The following is a 23237-nucleotide window of genomic DNA, read 5'->3' on the forward strand; positions in this document are numbered from 1 at the left end:
GAGCGGATACTGACAATATGTTCCGTTTAGTGGCTCGCAGATCATTAAAGTTGGCATCCAAAACAAATCGAAACAAATCCTCTTTCGGCAACCAATGGATTCCTAGTGTTTTAGTAGAATTTTTGTCATTGAAACTTAATGACTTTTCAGTGCAATCACTGTCGAAAAATTTAGGTGGTTCAAAAACCACTTTGTTAAAGAAGAAGAATCCTGCCGAGTTTAATATTTTAATTACTTCACTTCTTATAAGATCTAGAGACTCAAAATTTTCAGATCCTGTTAATAAGTCATCAACATAAAAGTCTCTTTAATGGCCAATGAACCGAGTGGGTATTTCATTGTATTGGCATCACTGAGCATTTGCAAACACCGTGTTGCGAGAAATGGAGCAGGCGCAGTGCCGTATGTTACGGTGTTAAGACGAAAAATTTGAATATGCTCTGAGGGATGCTCTCTCCACACAATAAGCTGACAATCTCTGTCTTCTTCGTGCACCATTATTTGGCGGTACATTTTAGTAATGTCTGCCGTTAAAGCGTACTTGTGTAACGAAAACGAAGAAGAGTTGAGTATAACTCTTCTTGGATGGTTGGACCTACCATCAACAGTTCATTCAACGCTATTTGAGTTGAAGATCGACTCGAGGCATCAAATACAACACGTAATTTGGTTGTTGTGCTCTCTTGGCCTTAAAACGCATTGATGCGGAATGAAGTAGTGTGGCTCACTCGGGATCTTATTGTTCGTTGGGCTCATGTGACCCAAGGCTCTATATTCATTCATAAAGTCCAGATACATTTTACGAAGTTCTGGATCTTTTAATGTCCTTCTCTCCAGGGCCTGAAACCGCCGAACTGCGGTTCCATAGGAGTGACCGAGTAACTTACGGTCAGCTTTAAAAGGCATTCTTACTTGAAGCCGTCCTGAAGGCAATACTTGAGTTGTATTTACGAAAAATTTTTCACACTCTTGTTGCTCTTGTGTGAATTTGATGCCATTTGATTCTGAAGGTAATTCTTCTAACGCCCAAAATTTTTGGACCACCGAATTAATTGACGTTAAGTCATCTTCAGATTGGCATAATGTGCTAGTTGCAGAAGGAGGAGGACTTAGATTGCTAGCATATTTGCCAGACACAACCCACCCTAAAAGGGTTTTCTGTAGCGTTGGTTGATTAGGACCACTTTTAATTTGGCCAACCGCTAACAAATCGAAAAAGGTTTCTGCACCCAATAATATATCAATCTTTTTTGATTTATGGAATTCTGGATCCGCCAATTTAATATTGTGCGGAATTTTCCAGCCATTAACATTTATGTTATGGTCTGGATGATTAGCCGAAATGCAACGCATTATCCAGAATTCCGCCGAAAACTCGTAATTATTTACCCGCGACTTAACAAACGCGCTTAATTTTGTCCCCACTTTCGTATTGGAATTTCCAATTCCTATTATGTTTAACGTTTTGTGCTGGCGACGAATCCGCAACTTTTGTGCCAAGTCCTCCGTCATAAAGTTGACTTGGGAGCCTGAGTCCAGTAACGCTCTCGCAGGCAGATATTCATCATAACTGGTCCTCACTTGAATAACTGCTGTCGCCAACATTACCCGATCCGGCATACTCGCTGTATGCATGGCATGTGTGGTTGATGGTTGCGGATGAGATGCAGCGGGGAAGGAAACCGGGTACTGGTGCAACAATGTGTGATGCGATCGATTGCATACACGACATCAATCCGCTCTGCACTTAGATACCGTATGCCCCTTACGCAAGCAATTTATGCATAAGGGCACCGATTTCACAAACTCGAACCTCTGTTGTACCGGAAGCGCCTTGAAAGTGGGGCAGGCAGTTAAAGGATGTTCCTTTGACTTTTATTTTTGACAAGTTGGCTGCTTTGCCTCTGCAGAAACTAAAGCTGATTTTGTCCTGTCCATGTGTGGCTGTTTCATGTGGCTCATGCTGGTTGTGGCTCCGGATTTCGTCCTCGAACAAGATGCTCCTTCCGCTGCTAACTGCTGAAATCTTCTATTTAAAGTTGCTTCGCAATCCTTCCATAATGGTAAGTGATCGTAGTCAAGTTGCTCTTCCCACTTGGATCGGGTGGCAGAGTCAACCTTTGTCATAACTATATGTATTATAATGGCGTTTGTTATTTGCTTCTCATCGCCCAGAGATAGCAAAGAGTCATAAACAGCAGACACTTCATCAATCATTGATCGCAATGAAGGCGCGGATGGCTTTGGAATGGTTGGCAGCTCAAAAAGTTTAGATATTGTATTGAAAAATATCAAGCACTTATTATCGTAAACTTTTTTGAGACTTGCCAACGCTTTCGGATAATTTTCATCCGACATCTGAAACGCTTTAACTGTCCCCAGAGCCTCTCCAGATAGACAATTTACAAATGGTTAAATTTTTCTATATCTGGGATATTTGGATCATTATGAACCAAGCTCTCAAACAAACTCATAAAATTTTTAAATCTCTGAATATTCTCCCTTGAATTTCGGCAAATTCATTTTAGGGAGTCTTGAGCTGTGAGAAGCTACGAAAGATGTTTCGGCAATTGACGTTCTATTTTTGGCAAAATATTTTTAATTATTGATTTCGTTTCAACAATTATGTCCTCTAACTTTCCCTCAGGCCATGTCGTCTTCATCAATCTTTCAATTTTAGATTGGCATTTCATTAGCTTTTTCGCTATGTGAATTTAATATGTCGAGCCGACATTCCAATTCAATTGGATCTAATGACATGGTTTTTTCTAAAAGGCCCGTCTTTATTCGCAAAAATACTATTTTTTGCCACCGTCCTTTGACGCTTTAATGACTTTAAGTCGATTAACTCCTTACTTGGAGAGAGGTTGGCGATAGTTGGCTTTGGCTTGCTCATTTTGCGTGTTTAAATTGAATTTCCGAAAAAAAAAACTACAAAGGTTGGCAACAGATATATTAAAAATCGATAACGAAAACGAGAAAAAAAAATATATATATCGATTCCCAAATATACGAAAGCCAAACCAATAGCAATAGAGGTTGGCAACAAATATATTTGGAATCGGTTGCGAAAACGAGAAAGAATAATATCGATTCCCAAGTATACGAAAGCCAAACCGATGAGTTATGCAAAATGAGCACTAGCACAGTCGAAAATTTAACGCGAAAAAATATTGTCCAATAATTAAATTTGCGAAAACCCGAGGTAATATGCGAAAAAACTGACCGAATTAAGATTTTAAAATTATGCGATTTAAAAAAAGGTCGTACCTTAATGTAGGCAAATCCGCAATCCCAAAATCCCTTCACATTCACTTCAATATATGTATATAATATGTATGTATATGTATAATATATAATATATGTAGAAAATGATATATGTATATATATGTATAAATATGCGTGTAATGTGAAAGGGAGAGCCAAAAACTGAAAGTGTGCGTTTGCAGTTTTATTATTATTGTTTTTTGTTTGCACCACTTTCAATAATTCGCACTCGTTACCTGGTGCGTCGGCTGTTTGCCGGCGCTTACGTCCCTTTGGCACAGGATGCAGCGGCAGCTCATTCCCACGACGACTTAAGCAGCAGCGGATGGACGAAGAATTATAGGAACAGCGGAGCGATGACAGCAGCAGCGACGTGATGGCAACGATGTAGTTATAGCAGCAACGACGGGATAGCAGCAGCGGAACGACGACAGCAGCGACGTGATGGCAGCAGCAGATTATCGGCAGCAGCGACGTGATGGCAGCAACGGAGCTATAAGAGCAGCGGCTTGGCACCAGCAGCAACGGGATGGCAGCAACGGTGATGACGATGGCAGCAGCTTAATACCAGCAGCAACGGGATGGCAGCAACGGGATGGCAGCAACGGGTTTCAAGAACAACGGTTTTAGAAAGTGTTTTTTTTTTTTTAATTATAACGGTTTCTTCACCATGCGGCACTTTAAACAGTTTTTTTTTTTTTAAACTGTAAAACAATTTTTTTTTTTAAACTGTAATGCAATTATTATTTTACTTTTTTAGGGCAAAAACGTTTCGAGCTTTTATTTGCGCCCACCACTGTACCGCATGAAAAATTCACCTTGCACTGTTCCACCTTTTCTTCTTAATTTTTCACTGGTTTGGGTATTAGGTGAAATTGTCACAATGAACTTTTAGTAACTCACACGATGTAGATATTTATATTACTGTATGTATATATGTATGTGCACGCACTCCACAATAACTCCTTCTTTCTCTATTTTTTTTTGTTTTTTGCTCTTTTAGGCTGAGGTAAGTTATATGGGTAAGTTGTTATATAGCACTCCACTTTACGTATGTACGAGTATGTATATTTTTTGTTACACGTTTTCACTGCACTTTTATCTTTCTATTTCTTTTCCATATTTCACTGAATTTAGTTCGTCAGTGTACGAAATATTTTTTAATTCTTTTTACTGTTTATTACAACGTTTTGCTTTTGTAATTTGTTGTTTTTGACACTTTCACTAAACCGTGAACACCGAAGATCCGAAAACAGAAAAGGGTACCTTAGGCATTTGGTTACGACAAATCTTTTGTGCACTTATTTATTCATTATGTATGTATGTTTTTAAATTAAATTTTTGACTCACGCACTTAGTCCCTGCTCGGGCGCCATGAAATTTCTCAAGCGTTTTTGAGAATACAATTTTTTTTTTGGGATGCGTGTTTGTCTAATTATTTTAAATATCTCACTTTTCAGAAATAAAACCGATTGGCCTGTACCACATACATACATGGAATATTTAAGTGTTCCGAAAATTGCGACGACGAGAAATAGAAACGCGTGCGAGTTCAAGTGCGGTCTAATTATAATTCATTTCTTTATTTCAGCAACTAGATGACTTAGCCTAAATCTTAAAGCTAACGGAAAAACAGTTGGAATGTTAGCGTATGTATGTATGTACAAAAAGGAGGTAAGTATAATTCATTTCGTTAACTTAAAGTAATAGATTAAGGTGGGAAGTATATTTGAATATTATTAGGGTAAGTACAATGAAAGTATAATTCGAATATAACATGCATTTCAAAAAAAGTAATTAATTCTAATTTCATATTTTATTTTCATTTTAAATTGAACATATATTCGTATAAGTCGCTTGACGCAACACCCCTTTTTAAAAAAGAATTCGTTGAGGGAGTCTGTGCAACCGGAATGTCGATTAGCTTTGACATTACAGTAAGTTTGTTCATTTTAATATATTTTTATTATGTGTTATTCTTTTTTCTTTTTCTTAAAGATATTTGTCACAAGGAACTTCGTTTCAATCGTTGGCATGGTCATTTCAACTGGGGAAGGAAACGGTTAGGCGCATTATTCTGGAGACAGCTGAAGTCCTTTGGACAAAGTTAGGCGCTGTTTATGTATCTGAGCCTAATGAAGAAGATTTCAAGCAAATTTCTCAAGACTTCTGCTAACTGTGGAATATGCCCAACTGTGTTGAATCTATTGATGGGTGCTTCCCATCGCTATTCGATGCCCACCTAAAAGCGGTAGTCAATTTTTCTGCTACAAAAAATTTTTTTCTATTGTGTTGTTAGCAGTGTGTGATGCCCGATATCGGTTTAACTATATAGATATTGGTGCATATGGAAGTCAGAGTGATGGTGGCGAGGACTTTTATAATTGTGCATTTTTTTTTTATTAATAATATTGTTTCTCTTTACATGTAAAGGTATTTTTCAAGTGAGTCGATTGGGAAAGAGGTTGCTAGATCATAAACTTCCCATCCCTCCAGTGAAAAACTTACCAAATACGCAACTAAAAACTCCACACTTCTTCGTTGGTGATGCTGCCTTTCCTTTAGGGATAAATTTAATGCGCCCATATCCTGGGGGAATACTACCAAATGAAAAAGAGGTGTTTAATAAAAGGTTATCAAGAGCTCGTCTCACAATTGAAAACTCTTTTGGAATACTAGTAGCGCGTTGGCGAGTTTTACTAACAACATTACATCAATTTCCTGAAAATGCAGAAAAAATTGTTTTCGCGTGCGTTGCCTTACATTATTTTATTATGTTTAACAACGTTAATGCATCTTCGTATATTGCATGCAACTATGCTGATTGGGGGGACTCTAATGGTGATTTTCATGACGGTTTATGGCGTAGAGAAGTTGAAAGTAATATCCCATCGATTATGCAATCTTTCAATTTGCATCATTACGGTGGAAGAAGATCTTTGGAAATTAGAAATAACTTATGCAGTTTTTTAACACTTTTTAAAACATATTCTAAAATCACATATCTAACATCATTTCGAACTTGTTTATTTCTAAGTATTAATTGCATACTTTTAGGCGGGCTCTAAATAAGTGTCCTCTCCCCTGCAGATTTCTTCACCATTGAAAAAGTTTACGTTGCGCTTTTGTGAAAAAGCTTTAGAGCTTTGAATGTGTCATTGTGTTGCCATATTTTTTCAATTCGTTTTCCTTCAAAAATCAGATGCGACAGTCGTATACACCAGCGAGTAGTGCATAATACCTTTCTCTTTCTCCCTCTTTCTTTCGTTCTTTCATTCCTTCTCTCTCTATTTCTATGTAATTTTATGATGTCAAACAAAAATAAGGAGGCATATATTTTGTTACTTTAGTTATAATTTGAATTATTTTTTATTTTACGTAATTCATTATATTTTAAAATCCTAAATTTTCTTAAAACTTATCTGTACTTAAATAAAAACTAATCAGCAAAATTTGAGAGAAATATCAAGACAACCTACATAAAATTCCTTTTTTTTTGCAAATTGTATCGATTCTACATTAGCCGAAGGAACTTCGTTCCTACCTGGTGTCCCACGACACCACATTTCTTTTTTATTTTATAATAGTCGAAATTAATATAATTTTTGAAATAATAATTTATTTAAAATTATTTTTAATTTTATTTTTCCCGATTTTGTAAAAAAAATAAAATTTTTACCATTTTTCTGAAAAAATGGTTCATATGATTCAAAATAATCAATATGCGTGAGTTGCTTGTTAGTCCTTTCTTTTATTTGAACTAGTTGCAATGTATAAACAAAAAAAAAAAAGAAAAATATGTGACTCAGAGAATGCTTTTTTACATTCTCTGTGTGACTTTGTGTATTTTTCTTCAAAGTATTTCTCTTTATTCATTCTCGCATGAATTCAGTCGTTTTACATATATGTATTTCTGCCATTTCACGTGGTCATTTCTGCTAAATAGCAGCGAGAATAGTGAATTCCGTACTACAATTCTATAAGCTCTGTTAGCCGTCCAATCGAACATCATACAGAATTCAATATGCACCTTCTCTATGTCTTCATGTTCTCTGACTCGCTTGTGTATACGACTGTCGAGCCTGCGCACTTTTTTTCTTACGGTTTTACTATCACTTTTTTTCAGTTAGGTCCAGCAGCAAAATCCCTATCTCCTCCAAGCCTGCCGTAAGGAACTTCGTACCAAAAGTAATATTCTTTCGTTATATCGTTGTACAGATTATCAATTTCTTCGTTAAAATACTTTGATATTTCTGTTATATAGTATACAGATTTTTCATACCAAATATAGCGTTTCCAAATATTTCAGTTTGTCGCTATTGGTCTCGAAACTGAGATTGTCCATTTCTAATTTGAAATTTTCTATTCTCTTATTAAAAATTGCAATTTTTACGATCGATTCCGATCAGATATCTTCAGTCTATATTGACGATTGTACTGTACTTGTTGCATTTTCTTCTGAAAGGCTATTTTTTAAAGAACTGGTATATTCCATCCCACTTTAGCCGTTGTTTTGCCATATTCGTTATTTTGGAAATAGTCTTCTTCTCCCATGATATCTGCCATTAGCTTCTTGTGATTGACATCGAACTCTTTTTGTAATTTACCGAGAGACTGGATTGTTTCTTAAACTTTTACTACATTTACTACATGTAGTGTTGCAAAATCTGCCTGGATATCAAATACTTTTTTTCCAATTAAAACCAATGTTGACTTCATCTCCAACACGTTAGTTATAACTATTGTGCATTCTTCAAAAAAGTCGTTGAAGGTAATTGTTTAAATCGCCTGGTTAACCTTGCTACGCCTCAATTCACAGTCACTGAATATCTCTTTGGATAACAGTTATGACACTGCACTTAGCTTCATTCAAAAACGGCTTAAGTGATCAATTTAAACTGCTGGAATATACTACCGTCTTTTGAATTAATTGTGCAAGTATTTTTAATAGGGTTTTTATTGCCTTTATGTATAACAGGGTTTGTTTTATTTTGCCTGTATTTTATAAATACAAGACTTCTTTTTATTTGATATACCAAAATTTATTCGATAGACCGCCTGGAATGGACTATTGGGCTAACACTAGCCGCCATAATGCTATGCTATGAGAATCAAAGGTCACCTGGGTCGCGATTATCCCCTTTTGACTTCACAAGGGACACAGAACTCCACATTTATCTTTGTATCAACTTAGGAGGACGTCCAGATCTTGGTACCGAAATAATTATTATTCTTTTTTCAAATTTTTTGATAATTGTCTGAACTGATGTGCAGTTTCTACCAATGGTCTATGCTATTTTGAGGTTATTTAAGACCAGGGAAAAAGGGATGTCCAACTTATTCCAGTGTGAGAGCGTCTCAAAATTAGCGTTTCGTAAAACATTGTTCAATTTAATATATATAAAATAATAAATTTTGGACATATAAATCAAAGCACCCAATATTTAATACGATTGAACTTTCAATACTTATTAAAGTCATTTCAGCTTGTTAGCTCTCAATTAACCAATTTTTTAATAATGAAGACATTTTAAGCATATTAGCTGATACGTCACATTACAAAATGTTTCATAAAATAGATTTAAATTTCGTATATTCTTTAATTTTCATTGTTTCACATTTTTTATAAGTGGTCTTGAATGGCGGCAACAAATCCCTCCGATTACATATTGTTTTGCTAGGATTTCAGTCTAGCCGTCTGTCATCTCCAATTTTCAATGAGAGAGCTACCTATTTAATAGCGCAATTAAGTGAGCATTGAGTGTTGAGCTACCAAGCTTTTTTGATAGCTTCGAATCGCGATATAAAACAACGACGATATATATTTACAAAATATTTATTAATATAAACATATATAATACAACGAATAGAAAGTTACGTGGCTTGTGGTTTACCAGATGAAATGCCCTTGCGCCTTCAGTTAGCGAATATAAGAAACGAACTAGAAAATAATGCGTGTGCAGGTATCGAATGTAAAAAGCGAACTACAACTATGATGCTAGGCTTATGCCGGAATTACATATGCAGAATTCTGCGTGCAGAAAAAAAATTTGTACTGATTTGACAGTTCAAATTCTGCACCTCAATGCAGATCTGCACGGCATGTGAAATTTGAATTTCTCTGCGCAGAGGCAGTGCTGACAACATTCAAATAATTAATTTTTGAGCAAAGTCCGGCAACATTTTAAATTGCGCTCAGCTGTTCAGTGAAAATAAACAAAAGATTAAAAAAAATGGAAGAAAAATTAATTGAGTTTGTGAGTGAAAACCGGTTCCTATATGACAAAAGTCATAGAAATTATAAAAATAGCTACCTGAGGGACGCCAAATTTCAAGAGCTATCTCAGAAATTGAATATTCCAGGTAAATCTTTAATTTTATAACCTAACACAAAATTTATATTTATTCATGTTTTGAATGTTTTTAGGTGAGAAGCTAAAGGCCCGTTGGCGGACCCTACGGGATAAATTTTATAAGGACCTAAATAAGAAACCGTCAGGAAACGGCGTGTATTCGCCACACAAAAAGTGGAAGTGGATGGAGAGCCTGAAGTTTTTAAAGGACGTTGAAATGGACAACTTGAAGTAGGTTTTGTATAATCTTGTTTTATTTGTATAATTGTATTATTTATTATATATGCATTTTCAGCACACAAGGCAATTATGGCACCGTGACTACAGAAGGTGACGACTCCTTCCTCAGCGACCTTGGCGAATCCGCCTGTAGCAGTATCAGTTTAAATATGCTTCCTCAATCACCACAGACACAGACACAGACACAGACACAGACACAGACGCAGACGCAGACACAGACTGGACGGAAACGTAAAATAGAGGAATTGCTTGAAAGCTCGAATAGAGACTTTCAAAGAGTGACGACGTTAGCAGAGGAAATGTTGGTCGTGGGCACGGAGAGATCCGCCATTCAATTATTTTTTGAAAGCCTTGCCAAGCAGGCGGAGGGAGCTAACTTAAATAGCCTGGAAATGTCCGAGTTACAACTCCAAATGTCTCAAACATTCCACCAATTTTTAGTAAATCGCAAAAAATAAGTTTTAAATAAAAGCTCATTCTTTCCAAGTATATAAAAAAGTACAAAGTTATTTATTTATTTTGTAGTTGTTGTTTTTGTTATTTCAGCGCAAACAATTTTGAGGATTACAAATCCATACAGATTACGTAGAACCAACATTTTTATTTTATAATAAATTCATTGAATTATTTACTTATTTATTAAAGAAGAGATACTTTTTAAGAAGACTCGGGTATCAAAAGCACTTCGTCTTGCGTTAGCGCTTGATAATGTCGTACTCTGATGTAATGGCGCTACAAATTGTCTCCACTGCCCTTCAATTAGAATGCCACTTTCATTTACGTGGTCAACGAAGTTGTTGGGCCAATAGAATTCGGCGTTATGGAACTTTACAAAATTATGTAAAATTAATGTAGCTCTAACTATGGTATTGGCATTTCGGGAAACATATCCAAAGAATTATTGAGAACTCGCCATCTAGCCTCTAAAATGCCAAATGTATTTTCAATTGTAACCCACGCTCTGGATAAACATTTATTGAAGTGGTCTTTTTTTGCTTCCAAATGTTTTGTCAACGGAAAAGCAGCATCTCCCACATAACAAAATGGGAATTTTATCGCGCTACGTGGAAGATTTTCTGCTTCTGGTAGGTTCATTGTTCCGTTTAATATTCTATTTCCACGGTGAATGTATATTTGCTATCACAAACGGCTAACAACACAATGCTAAAATATTGCTTATAATTAAAATACGGTGATCCGGATTTTCGCGGACACTTGATTTGGACATGTTTGCCGTCAACAGCTCCTACAACATAAGGCTATTTCCCTTCACTCATGTTCATTTGGTTGCGCCAAGTATATTCCTGAAAGTTCATCCCAAATGGCTGCGGATGTTTCCAATAAAATTTTGCCAATTGTTGATACTCCTACTCGAAAAGCCCAAGCCAACATCTGGCGGCAAACTCCATCTAAGAGTTGATGAACATATGTATTTATTTATTATAAAATTTACAAACGAAATGTACTTACACTAATGTTATTGCCAGGCGACATTCTGCTGGTATTGGACGACGTATATGAAACTGTTTTTCTATACGCCTTTTAATTAAGCTTAGAAGAAGCTTAAATTGATCCACTTGCATCCGAGTAGCCTTTTGAAACTAAGAGGAATCATTGTTTTTTATATAGATGAATAAATTATTGAAAAAACTATGCAGCTCTCTCTCATTTTCCGCATATATAGGAATCGTCCACACCCGTGTTTTCTTATCACTTATCGCGCACAAGCTTAAAATATTAATTAATTTCTTTTGGGCAACTAGAAGTAAAAGCAATTGTTGCAATATTTTTTTCTTTCCACTTCCATTTTAAAATTTTTAAATTTCAATTTCAGTTTTAATTATTTATTGCAATCAGCTGATTGTCAAAATTTACTGCACATGTGTTTTGGCTGGAAAAAATAGTGCAGATCTGCAAGCAGAATATCTGCACATGTAATTCTGGCATTAGGCAGAAGCTAAGCTTATAATTGTTCTTACATGTATGTATGTATAAATATATTAAAGGATAAAGGGAAATGAGGAATTAGAATAACTGAGTAATGCCGTGGTGGATATGCAAAATTAGAGTGACCAGATAACAATTAATATTAAATATTAAATATTTACAATGTTTTCTCGCCACAGTGTGTGAAATATATGTGTGTGTATAAATTTAGTAAAACTTAAGTATAAATAATAACTTAAGATTAATGCTACTCATTATTGGTAGTTCCATTGTGAAAGGAGCTGCTCCGAACATCCTCCACCCGTTGAAAGGTCTAACTTTCAAAATAATCATTGACAGGTAAAACGCGCAGTTTGTTGATGGCTCGACGCGTCATGCCGGTAGAAGTACGAAGAACGGCTACTCTTGCGACCCCGTCTGTCCCAGTGACAATCTTCTGGATTTTTTTAAAGTGGCACAAGAGGTCTTAAATTAATTTCTGCTGAGATTTGACATACTAAGGTACGTAATTCTTCAAAACCGAGAAGTGATGAACCAACGGAGGGATAGAAGTGCCTTTTTGCCATTTTTACTGCTGCCTCCCACAGGCCACCGAAATGTGGTGATCGAGGGGCGCGATGCGTGGATGCGTTCCTTAGGCAAGTCAGCCATGATGTGCTCAACGAAGCGTGGTTTCGATCGCCAACAAATAATACATTTTTGTAGAACACTCGCAATAGTTTTTCTTCCACCTATAGGCCAAAATTGCATACGAATGGATGCAAGTAGAGACTGAGGTCCTGCGTGGTGATACTTTCGATGAAAATGAGTGATTATTGACGACGTTAATGGATGATTCTTTGGTAGAATCATTGGATGACGTGCCTCAAAGTCTAATGTTGAGTTCTTTAAACGACCTCCAACTCGAATATTTCCAAAATCATCCAAAAATGGCGATAACGAAGCGATTTTATTTGATGTGTGTACAAAGTTGTTCTTCTTCAGGGCGACGATTTCTGACCTCAATTGCGCTCTTTGGACTAGGCGTATGAGCAATTGAGTCCCTTGATGGATATCTGTAGTTGTGAGCTGTGATCTTTTCGATTTTATAAATTTGTATATGTATCCAAAGATATGCTGCATTGTTCCGAACGAGTTGATATATTTGAACGAAAAAGTTATGTCGGGTCTATCAGATGAGACGTGCAAAACCTTTTGACGAGTTTCTGGTAGAGATAAATGAAGTGCGCATGGTTGTGGCCACGAACATTCAACGTTTTCCAAAAATTGTGGACCATATTTCCAAAGTCTTGACCTTAGGAGCTCCTTTGGTGTAGCGCCCTTTGATAGGATGTCAGCTGGATTCATAGATGTCGGAACGTAACGCCACCGCATGCCTTCAGTTAGTTGTTATATGGCACAAATCCGATTGGCAACAAATTAGTTGAACTTGGAGGGTTCCTCTCGCAGCCATGAGAGAGCCACTGACGAATCCGACCAACAATAATAGGAACAATCAAATATATTCATTTTTTTTTAAATTCAGATAATAATCTTTAATTTTATAACCTAACACAAAATTTATATTTATTCATGTTTTGAATGTTTTTAGGTGAGAAGCTAAAGGCCCGTTGGCGGACCCTACGGGATAAATTTTATAAGGACCTAAAAAGAAACCGTCAGGAAGCGGCGTGTATTCGCTACACAAAAAGTGGAAGTGGATGGAGAGCCTGAAGTTTTTAAAGGACGTTGAAATGGAAAACTTGAAGTAGGTTTTGTATAATCTTGTTTTATTTATATAATTGTATTATTTATTATATATGCATTTTCAGCACACAAGGCAATTATGGCACCGTGACTACAGAAGGTGACGACTCCTTCCTCAGCGACCTTGGCGAATCCGCCTGTAGCAGTATCAGTTTAAATATGCTTCCTCAATCACCGCAGACGCAGACGCAGACACAGACACAGACACAGACTGGACGGAAACGTAAAATAGAGGAATTGCTTGAAAGCTCGAATAGAGACTTTCAAAGAGTGCCGACGTTAGCAGAGGAAATGTTGGTCGGTGGCACGGAGAGATCCGCCATTCAAATATTTTTTGAAAGCCTTGCCAAGCAGGCGGAGGGAGCTAACTTAAATAGCCTGGAAATGTCCGATTTACAACTCCAAATGTCTCAAACATTCCACCAATTTTTAGTAAATCGCAAAAAATAAGTTTTAAATAAAAGCTCATTCTTTCCAAGTATATAAAAAAGTACAAAGTTATTTATTTATTTTTGTAGTTGTTGTTTTTGTTATTTCAGCGCAAACAATTTTGAGGAATACAAATCCATACAGATTACGTAGAACCAACATATTTATTTATAATAAATTCATTGAATTATTTACTTATTTATTAAGAAGAAGAGATAATTTTTAAGAAGATCTCGGGTATCAAAAGCACTTCGTCTTGCGTTGGCGCTTGATAATATCGTACTCTGATGTAATGGCGCTACTAAATTGTCTCCACTGCCCTTCAATTAGAATGCCACTTTCATTTACGTGGTCAACGAAGTTATTGGGACAATAGAATTCAGGCGTTAGCGGAACTTTACAAAATTATGTAAAATTAATGTAGCTCTAACTATGGGTATTGGCATTTTCGGGAAACATATCCAAAGAATTATCGAGAACTCGCCATCTAAGCCACTAAAATGCCAAATGTATTTTCTATGGTAACCCGCGCTACACTGGATAAACATTTATTGAAGTGGTCTTTGTTTGCTTCCAAACACTTTCCCGGATATGGCCTCATCAAATGTTTTGTCAACGGAAAAAGCAGCATCTCCCACATAATAAAATGGGAATTTTATCGCACTACGTGGAAGATTTTCTGCTTCTGGTAGGTTCATTGTTCCGTTTAATATTCAGTTTCCAAAACCACTGATTTTTAACACTCCGCCATCACTTTGGCTTCCGTAAGATCCAATGTCTACTGCGGTGAATGTATATTTGCTATCACAAACGGCTGACAACACAATACTAAAATATTGCTTATAATTAAAATACAGTGATCCGGATTTTCGCGGACACTTGATTTGGACATGTTTGCCGTCAACAGCTCCTACAACATGAGGCATTCCTGTCTTGATGTAAAATGAATCGGCTATTTCCCTCCACTCATGTTCATTTGGTTGCGCCAAATATATTCCTGAAAGTTCATCCCAAATGGCTGCGGATGTTTGTTGATACTCCTACTCGAAAAGCCCAAGCCAACATCTGGCGGCAAACTCCATGGGCCAAATATCTAAGAGTTGATGAACATATGTATTTATTTATTATAAAATTTACAAACGAAATGTACTTACACTAATGTTATTGCCAGGCGACATTCTGCTGGTATTGGACGACGTATATGAAACTGTTTTTCTATACGCCTTTTAATTAAGCTTAGAAGAAGCTTAAATTGATCCACTTGCATCCGAGTAGCCTTTTGAAACTGGAGAGGAATCATTGTTTTTTATATAGATGAATAAATTATTGAAAAAACTATGCAGCTCTCTCTCATTTTCCGCATATATAGGAATCGTCCACACCCGTGTTTTTTTATCACTTATCGCGCACAAGCTTAAAATATTAATTAATTTCTTTTTGGCAACTAGAAGTAAAAGCAATTGTTGCAATCTTTTTTTCTTTCCACTTCAATTTTAAAATTTTTAAATTTCAATTTCAATTATTAATTGCAATCAGCTGATTGTCAAAATTTACTGCACATGTGTTTTGGCTGGAAAAAACAGTGCAGATCTGCACACTGAATATCTGCACATGTAATTCCGGCATTAGGCAGAGCTAAGCTTAATTGTTCTTACATGTATGTATGTATAAATATATTAAAGGATAAAAAGGGAAATGAGGAATTAGAATAACGAAGTAATGCCGTGGTGGATATGCAAAATTAGAGTGACCAGATAACAATTAATATTAAATATTTACAATGTTTTCTCACCACAGTGGGTGAAATATATGTGTGTGTATAAATTTAGTAAAACTTAAGTATAACTAATAACTTAAGATTAATGCTACTCATTATTGGTAGTTCCATTATGAAAGGAGCTGCTCTGAACATCCTTCACCCGTTGAAAGGTTTAACTTTCAAAAGAATCATTGACAGGTAAAACGCACAGTTTGTTGATGGCTCGACGCGTCATGCCGGTAGAAGTACGAAGAACGGCTACTCTTGCGACCCCGTCTGTCCCAGTGACAATCTTCTGGATTTTTAAAAGTGGCACAAGAGGTCTTAAATTAATTTCTGCTGAGATTTGACATACCTAAGGTACGTAATTCTTCAAAACCGAGAAGTGATGAACCAACGGAGGGATAGAAAGTGCCTTTTGCCATTTTACTGCTGCCTCCACAGGCCACCGAAATATGGTGATCGAGGGCGGCGCGATGCGTGGATGCGTTCCTTAGGCAAGTCAGCCATGATGTGCTCAACGAAGCGTGGTTTCGATCGCCAACAAATAATACATTTTGTAGAACACTCGCAATGATTTTTCTTCCACCTATAGGCCAAAAATTGCATACGAATGGATGCAAGTAGAGACTGAGGTCCTGCGTGGTGATACTTTCGATGAAAATGAGTGATTATTGACGACGTTAATGGATGATTTTTTGGTAGAATCTTTGGATGACGTGCCTCAAAGTCTAATTGTTGAGTTCTTTAAACGGCCTCCAACTCGTATAATTCCATAATCATCCAAAAATGGCGATAACGAAGCGATTTTACTTGATGTGTATATAAAGTTGTTCTTCTTCAAGGCGACGATTTCTGACCTCAATTGCGCTCTTTGAACTAGGCGTATGAGCAATTGAGTCCCATGATGGATATCTGTAGTTGTGAGCTGTGATCTTTTCGATTTTATAAATTTGTATATGTATCCAAAGATATGCTGCATTGTTCCGAACGAGTTGATATATTTGAACGAAAAAGTTATGTCGGGTCTATCAGATGAGACGTGCAAAACCTTTTGACGAGTTTCTGGTAGAGATATATGAAGTGCGCATGGTTGTGGCCACGAAGATTCAACGTTTTCCAAAAATTGTGGACCATATTTCCAAAGTCTTGACCTTAGGAGCTCCTTTGGTGTAGCGCCCTTTGATAGGATGTCAGCTGGATTCATAGATGTCGGAACGTAACGCCACCGCATGCCTTCAGTTAGTTGTTATATGGCACAAATCCGATTGGCAACAAATTAGTTGAACTTGGAGGGTTCCTCTCGCAGCCATGAGATAGCCACTGACGAATCCGACCAACAATAATAGGAACAATCAAATATATTCATTTTTTTTTAAATTCAGATAATAATCTTTAATTTTATAACCTAACACAAAATTTATATTTATTCATGTTTTGAATGTTTTTAGGTGAGAAGCTAAAGGCCCGTTGGCGGACCCTACGGGATAAATTTTATAAGGACCTAAAAAAGAAACCGTCAGGAAGCGGCGTGTATTCGCTACACAAAAAGTGGAAGTGGATGGAGAGCCTGAAGTTTTTAAAGGACGTTGAAATGGAAAACTTGAAGTAGGTTTTGTATAATCTTGTTTTATTTATATAATTGTATTATTTATTATATATGCATTTTCAGCACACAAGGCAATTATGGCACCGTGACTACAGAAGGTGACGACTCCTTCCTCAGCGACCTTGGCGAATCCGCCTGTAGCAGTATCAGTTTAAATATGCTTCCTCAATCACCGCAGACGCAGACGCAGACACAGACACAGACACAGACACAGACACAGACTGGACGGAAACGTAAAATAGAGGAATTGCTTGAAAGCTCGAATAGAGACTTTCAAAGAGTGACGACGTTAGCAGAGGAAATGTTGGTCGGTGGCACGGAGAGATCCGCCATTCAAATAGTTTTTGAAAGCCTTGCCAAGCAGGCGGAGGGAGCTAACTTAAATAGCCTGGAAATGTCCGATTTACAACTCCAAATGTCTCAAACATTCCACCAATTTTTAGTAAATCGCAAAAAATAAGTTTTAAATAAAAGCTCATTCTTTCCAAGTATATAAAAAAAGTACAAAGTTATTTATTTATTTTGTAGTTGTTGTTTTTATTATTTCAGCACAAACAATTTTGAGGAATACAAATCCATACAGATTACGTAGAACCAACATATTTATTTTATAATAAATTCATTGAATTATTTACTTATTTATTAAAGAAGAGATAATTTTTAAAGAAGAATCTCGGGTATCAAAAGCACTTCGTCTTGCGTTAGCGCTTGATTTGATAATATCGTACTCTGATGTAATGGCGCTACAAATTGTCTCCACTGCCCTTCAATTTAGAATGCCACTTTCATTTTACGTGGTCAACGAAGTTATTGGGACAATAGAATTCGGCGTTATGGAACTTTACAAAATTATGTAAAATTAATGTAGCTCTAACTATGGTATTGGCATTTTCGGGAAACATATCCAAAGAATTATTGAGAACTCGCCATCTAGCCACTAAAATGCCAAATGTATTTTCTATGGTAACCCGCGCTCTGGATAAACATTTATTGAAGTGGTCTTTGTTTGCTTCCAAACACTTTCCCGGATATGGCCTCATCAAATGTTTTGTCAACGGAAAAGCAGCATCTCCCACATAATAAAATGGGAATTTTATCGCACTACGTGGAAGATTTTCTGCTTCTGGTAGGTTCATTGTTCCGTTTAATATTCTGTTTCCAAAACCACTGATTTTTAACACTCCGCCATCACTTTGGCTTCCGTAAGCTCCAATGTCTACTGCGGTGAATGTATATTTGCTATCACAAACGGCTGACAACACAATACTAAAATATTGCTTATAATTAAAATACAGTGATCCGGATTTTCGCGGACACTTGATTTGGACATGTTTGCCGTCAACAGCTCCTACAACATGAGGCATTCCTGTCTTGATGTAAAATGAATCGGCTATTTCCCTCCACTCATGTTCATTTGGTTACGCCAAATATATTCCTGAAAGTTCATCCCAAATGGCTGCGGATGTTTCCAATAAAATTTTGCCAATTGTTGATACTCCTACTCGAAAAGCCCAAGCCAACATCTGGCGGCAAACTCCATCTATGAGTTGATGAACATATGTATTTATTTATTATAAAATTTACAAACGAAATGTACTTACACTAATGTTATTGCCAGGCGACATTCTGCTGGTATTGGACGACGTATATGAAACTGTTTTTCTATACGCCTTTTAATTAAGCTTAGAAGAAGCTTAAATTGATCCACTTGCATCCGAGTAGCCTTTTGAAACTGAGAGGAATCATTGTTTTTTATATAGATGAATAAATTATTGAAAAAACTATGCAGCTCTCTCTCATTTTCCGCATATATAGGAATCGTCCACACCCGTGTTTTTTTATCACTTATCGCGCACAAGCTTAAAATATTAATTAATTTCTTTTGGGCAACTAGAAGTAAAAGCAATTGTTGCAATCTTTTTTTCTTTCCACTTCCATTTTAAAATTTTTAAATTTCAATTTATATTATTTATTGCAATCAGCTGATTGTCAAAATTTACATTGCACATGTGTTTTGGCTGGAAAAAATAGTGCAGATCTGCACGCAGAATATCTGCACATGTAATTCCGGCATTAGGCAGAGCTAAGCTTAATTGTTCTTACATGTATGTATGTATAAATATATTAAAGGATAAAGGGAAATGAGGAATTAGAATAACGAGTAATGCCGTGGTGGATATGCAAAATTAGAGTGACCAGATAACAATTAATATTAAATATTTACAATGTTTTCTCACCACAGTGGGTGAAATATATGTGTGTGTATAAATTTAGTAAAACTTAAGTATAACTAATAACTTAAGATTAATGCTACTCATTATTGGTAGTTCCATTATGAAAGGAGCTGCTCTGAACATCCTCCACCCGTTGAAAGGTTTAACTTTCAAAAGAATCATTGACAGGTAAAACGCACAGTTTGTTGATGGCTCGACGCGTCATGCCGGTAGAAGTACGAAGAACGGCTACTCTTGCGACCCCGTCTGTCCCAGTGACAATCTTCTGGATTTTCTTAAAGTGGCACAAGAGGTCTTAAATTAATTTCTGCTGAGATTTGACATACTAAGGTACGTAATTCTTCAAAACCGAGAAGTGATGAACCAACGGAGGGATAGAAGTGCCTTTTTGCCATTTTTACTGCTGCCTCCCACAGGCCACCGAAATGTGGTGATCGAGGAGGCATGAAACGCCAATCTATCATATTATTGAGGCAGTAAGCGTGAACTTGATTGCGATGATTTTCACTAAGAAAGAGCTCTCGTAAATCCTTCAGCTCGTTCTTGGCGCCAACAAAATTTGTAGCATTGTCTGACCAAATGCAACTTGGTATGCCACGAGTAGCTATAAAGCGCTTAAGTGCATCAAGAAAAGAGCCTGTTGAAAGATCTTTCACCAGTTCCATCCACACGGCTTTTGTGGCGAAACAAATGAATACGCTAACATAGCATTTTTGAGGTGCTTTCTTACGCGTTTCGGGTTTGAAATAAAATGGTCCACAGTAGCCTATGCCCGTAACGATAAAGGGGCGCGATGCGTGGATGCGTTCCTTAGGCAAGTCAGCCATGATGTGCTCAACGAAGCGTGGTTTCGATCGCCAACAAATAATACATTTTTGTAGAACACTCGCAATAGTTTTTCTTCCACCTATAGGCCAAAATTGCATACGAATGGATGCAAGTAGAGACTGAGGTCCTGCGTGGTGATACTTTCGATGAAAATGATGATTATTGACGACGTTAATGGATGATTCTTTGGTAGAATCATTGGATGACGTGCCTCAAAGTCTAATGTTGAGTTCTTTAAACGAGCCTCCAACTCGAATATTTCCAAAATCATCCAAAAATGGCGATAACGAAGCGATTTTACTTGATGTGTGTACAAAGTTGTTCTTCTTCAGGGCGACGATTTCTGACCTCAATTGCGCTCTTTGGACTAGGCGTATGAGCAATTGAGTCCCTTGATGGATATCTGTGAGTTGTAGAGCTGTGATCTTTTCGATTTTTATAAATTTGTATATGTATCCAAAGATATGCTGCATTGTTCCGAACGAGTTGATATATTTGAACGAAAAAGTTATGTCGGGTCTATCAGATGAGACGTGCAAAACCTTTTGACGAGTTTCTGGTAGAGATATATGAAGTGCGCATGGTTGTGGCCACGAAGATTCAACGTTTTCCAAAAATTGTGGACCATATGTCCAAAGTCTTGACCTTAGGAGCTCCTTTGGTGTAGCGCCCTTTGATAGGATGTCAGCTGGATTCATAGATGTCGGAACGTAACGCCACCGCATGCCTTCAGTTAGTTGTTATATGGCACAAATCCGATTGGCAACAAATTAGTTGAACTTGGAGGGTTCCTCTCGCAGCCATGAGAGAGCCACTGACGAATCCGACCAACAATAATAGGAACAATCAAATATATTCATTTTTTTTTTAAATTCAGATAATAATTGCGCCAGCAAGGCGGCCGCACAAAGCTCTAATTTGGGCACTGTCAGCGTTTTAAGAGGGGCGACACGAGCCTTGGAGCATAGCAAGTGAACTTTAATGTCGTCATCCTTAATTGAGCGAACGTAAACACAAGCGCCGTAGGCTTCCAGACTGGCATCACAAAATGCATGTATTTGAACAGTGGCGCCCGGCTGAAGAACATAGCGCGGAAATGATGTGTGTTGAAGATCAACAAAATCGTTGCAAAATGCTAACCATGCTGTGCATATGGAATGTGGTAAACTTTCATCCCAATCGAGCTTGTCTCTCCACATCCTTTGCAACAGAATTTTAGCTCTAGTAATTGTGGGGCCCATCAGACCTAATGGGTCGTAGAAACGTGCTATGGTAGACAATACGGAACGCTTGGAACATTTTTCCGATGTTTGCTGAGTCTTGTATTTAAACAAAAAGACGTCTTTCGATGGATTCCAAACAAGTCCGAGGGTTTTGACAATATCGCTGGATTCATCGAAACGAAGAAAACTTTCTCTATCAGCAACAGGAGTTTCGCTGAGAACATCTGAGTTGTTAGAGCACCCCTTTCTTAACTGAAAACGACCGTTAGAAAGTAGGTTTGTAGTTTGTTGCCTGATTTGTTGTGCTTCCTCTACTGAACTTCCTGCGGAAATAAGATCATCAACATAGAAATCACGAAGAATGATTTCTGAGCTCAGTGGGTAAGATGAGGATTCATCTAATGCTAGCTGATGCATAGTACGTATAGCCAAGAACGCAGCAGGCTTGGTGCCGTACGTGACAGTGTCTAACTTGTATATACGTAATTTTTCTTCTGGGGAATCTCGCCAAAGTATGCACTGAAGCATATTATCTGGAGGTGTTGCGCGAACACATCGATACATTTTGCAAATGTCCCCAGTGAGTGCAATTGGAAAGGTACGAAAACGAATAAGAATGTTGAAAAGTTTAGGTTGAATGGTAGGGCCAGTCATGAGTATGTCATTTAGTGATAACCCTGAAGTTGTGGCCGCAGAACCATCAAAAACAACTCGCAACTTCGTTGACGTACTATCATCCTTAATAACGCAATGATGAGGTAGAAAGTACCTGCACTTGGAAATCATTCTTTCAGAAACTAATGACATATGACCAAGGTGCTCATATTCCTTCATGAATGAGCTATATTTCGCCTTTAAATTAGGATTTCTACTAAGTTTGCGTTCGATATTCTCAAATCTGCGTCTAGCAGCTAAATATGAATCACCAAGTGAATCTAAGCTGCGCTTAATGGGTAAGCAAACCGAATACTCGCCCGATGATAGACGTGAGTAATTATTTTTGAAATGTTCCTCACACTCGAGGTCTTCTTTAGAAGTTTTGGTGATTGGTTCATGAACATGTTCAATTTCCCAAAAGCGGCGAACTAATTTGTCTAACTGGATATCTTTATCAATTCCAATAGATGATCTGCTGCCAACCACCAGATAAAACCCATCCCAGTCGAGTTTTTTGAAGAATGGGTAACCCAGGTGCCAACTTTATCTGCCCTACACAAATGAGTTCGACGAAAAGTCCTGCTCCGATGAGCATATCGATGCGCTGTGGTATATTGAAATCAGGATCAGCTAGTTGAATATTCGAAGGAACATTCCAATCATCGGTCATGACTGAAGTTCCAGGTTGATTATCAGTAATCGTTTGAGCGATAAGAGCAGTAATGTTTGTTGAGTAATCTGAAGTCTGCGACTTTAGTACGAGATTGACTGAGTATCCATCTGTAAGAAAATTTGCATCTCCAATTCCAGAAACCGGAGCGAAAGATTTAGATTTATGCAGTTGAAGTTGGTTTGCGAAGCGACTTGTGACGAAGTGAATCTGTGATCCAGAGTCCAAAAGTGAGCGACAAGGTACGAAAGTTCCGGCACGATTCTTTACTAAAA

General features: G+C 37.2%; 4 protein-coding genes and 3 long non-coding RNA genes across 7 annotated transcripts; 4 read left to right on the forward strand and 3 right to left on the reverse strand.

Moving 5' to 3' along the window:
• Positions 1–5136: 5136 nt before the first annotated feature.
• LOC120780085 lies at positions 5137–5428 on the forward strand. Its single transcript, XR_005705812.1, has 2 exons — positions 5137–5204; positions 5266–5428. It is a non-coding gene; the product is annotated as an uncharacterized LOC120780085 (long non-coding RNA).
• Positions 5429–9500: 4072 nt separating this feature from the next.
• Positions 9501–10318, forward strand: LOC120780081 (transcription factor Adf-1-like). The gene is made up of 3 exons (XM_040112351.1): positions 9501–9630; positions 9695–9851; positions 9916–10318. Exons 1-3 carry the CDS (start codon positions 9501–9503, stop codon positions 10316–10318), a joined length of 690 nt encoding a protein of 229 aa, XP_039968285.1.
• Positions 10319–11199: 881 nt separating this feature from the next.
• On the reverse strand, positions 11200–11739 carry LOC120780075. The gene is made up of 2 exons (XR_005705811.1): positions 11331–11739; positions 11200–11269 (listed from the first exon to the last, which is right to left on the reverse strand). It is a non-coding gene; the product is annotated as an uncharacterized LOC120780075 (long non-coding RNA).
• A 1728-nt stretch (positions 11740–13467) lies between these two features.
• LOC120780077 lies at positions 13468–14019 on the forward strand. The gene is made up of 2 exons (XM_040112347.1): positions 13468–13554; positions 13619–14019. Exons 1-2 carry the CDS (start codon positions 13508–13510, stop codon positions 14001–14003), a joined length of 432 nt encoding a protein of 143 aa, XP_039968281.1. The 5' UTR covers positions 13468–13507; the 3' UTR covers positions 14004–14019.
• Positions 14020–17149: 3130 nt separating this feature from the next.
• On the forward strand, positions 17150–17826 carry LOC120780078. Its single transcript, XM_040112348.1, has 2 exons — positions 17150–17349; positions 17414–17826. Exons 1-2 carry the CDS (start codon positions 17183–17185, stop codon positions 17808–17810), a joined length of 564 nt encoding a protein of 187 aa, XP_039968282.1. The 5' UTR covers positions 17150–17182; the 3' UTR covers positions 17811–17826.
• Positions 17827–18603: 777 nt separating this feature from the next.
• On the reverse strand, positions 18604–19306 carry LOC120780073. Its single transcript, XR_005705809.1, has 2 exons — positions 18952–19306; positions 18604–18890 (listed from the first exon to the last, which is right to left on the reverse strand). It is a non-coding gene; the product is annotated as an uncharacterized LOC120780073 (long non-coding RNA).
• A 436-nt stretch (positions 19307–19742) lies between these two features.
• LOC120780083 lies at positions 19743–20411 on the reverse strand. Its single transcript, XM_040112352.1, has 2 exons — positions 19919–20411; positions 19743–19858 (listed from the first exon to the last, which is right to left on the reverse strand). The coding sequence occupies exons 1-2, from the start codon at positions 20409–20411 to the stop codon at positions 19743–19745; spliced, it is 609 nt and encodes a 202-aa protein (XP_039968286.1).
• Positions 20412–23237: the final 2826 nt, after the last annotated feature.

The sequence above is a fragment of the Bactrocera tryoni genome, unplaced genomic scaffold, assembly GCF_016617805.1.
Source record: "Bactrocera tryoni isolate S06 unplaced genomic scaffold, CSIRO_BtryS06_freeze2 scaffold_138, whole genome shotgun sequence".
Classification (NCBI taxonomy): Eukaryota; Metazoa; Arthropoda; class Insecta; order Diptera; family Tephritidae; genus Bactrocera; species Bactrocera tryoni.

Excerpts from the sequence above, each read along its gene's own strand:
- LOC120780078 (XM_040112348.1), top strand. The coding sequence starts at position 17,183 with ATGTTTTTAGGTGAGAAGCTAAAGGCCCGTTGGCGGACCCTACGGGAT. Across the intron at positions 17,350-17,413 it reads GTTGAAATGGAAAACTTGAA|CACACAAGGCAATTATGGCA; the intron begins GTAGGTTTTGTA and ends ATGCATTTTCAG.
- LOC120780083 (XM_040112352.1), bottom strand. The coding sequence starts at position 20,411 with ATGGCTGACTTGCCTAAGGAACGCATCCACGCATCGCGCCCCTTTATC. Across the intron at positions 19,859-19,918 it reads TCTCGGTTTTGAAGAATTAC|AAAATCCAGAAGATTGTCAC; the intron begins GTACCTTAGTAT and ends TGCCACTTTAAG.
- LOC120780077 (XM_040112347.1), top strand. The coding sequence starts at position 13,508 with ATGGAGAGCCTGAAGTTTTTAAAGGACGTTGAAATGGAAAACTTGAA. Across the intron at positions 13,555-13,618 it reads GTTGAAATGGAAAACTTGAA|CACACAAGGCAATTATGGCA; the intron begins GTAGGTTTTGTA and ends ATGCATTTTCAG.
- LOC120780081 (XM_040112351.1), top strand. The coding sequence starts at position 9,501 with ATGGAAGAAAAATTAATTGAGTTTGTGAGTGAAAACCGGTTCCTATAT. Across the intron at positions 9,631-9,694 it reads TCAGAAATTGAATATTCCAG|GTGAGAAGCTAAAGGCCCGT; the intron begins GTAAATCTTTAA and ends GAATGTTTTTAG. Across the intron at positions 9,852-9,915 it reads GTTGAAATGGACAACTTGAA|CACACAAGGCAATTATGGCA; the intron begins GTAGGTTTTGTA and ends ATGCATTTTCAG.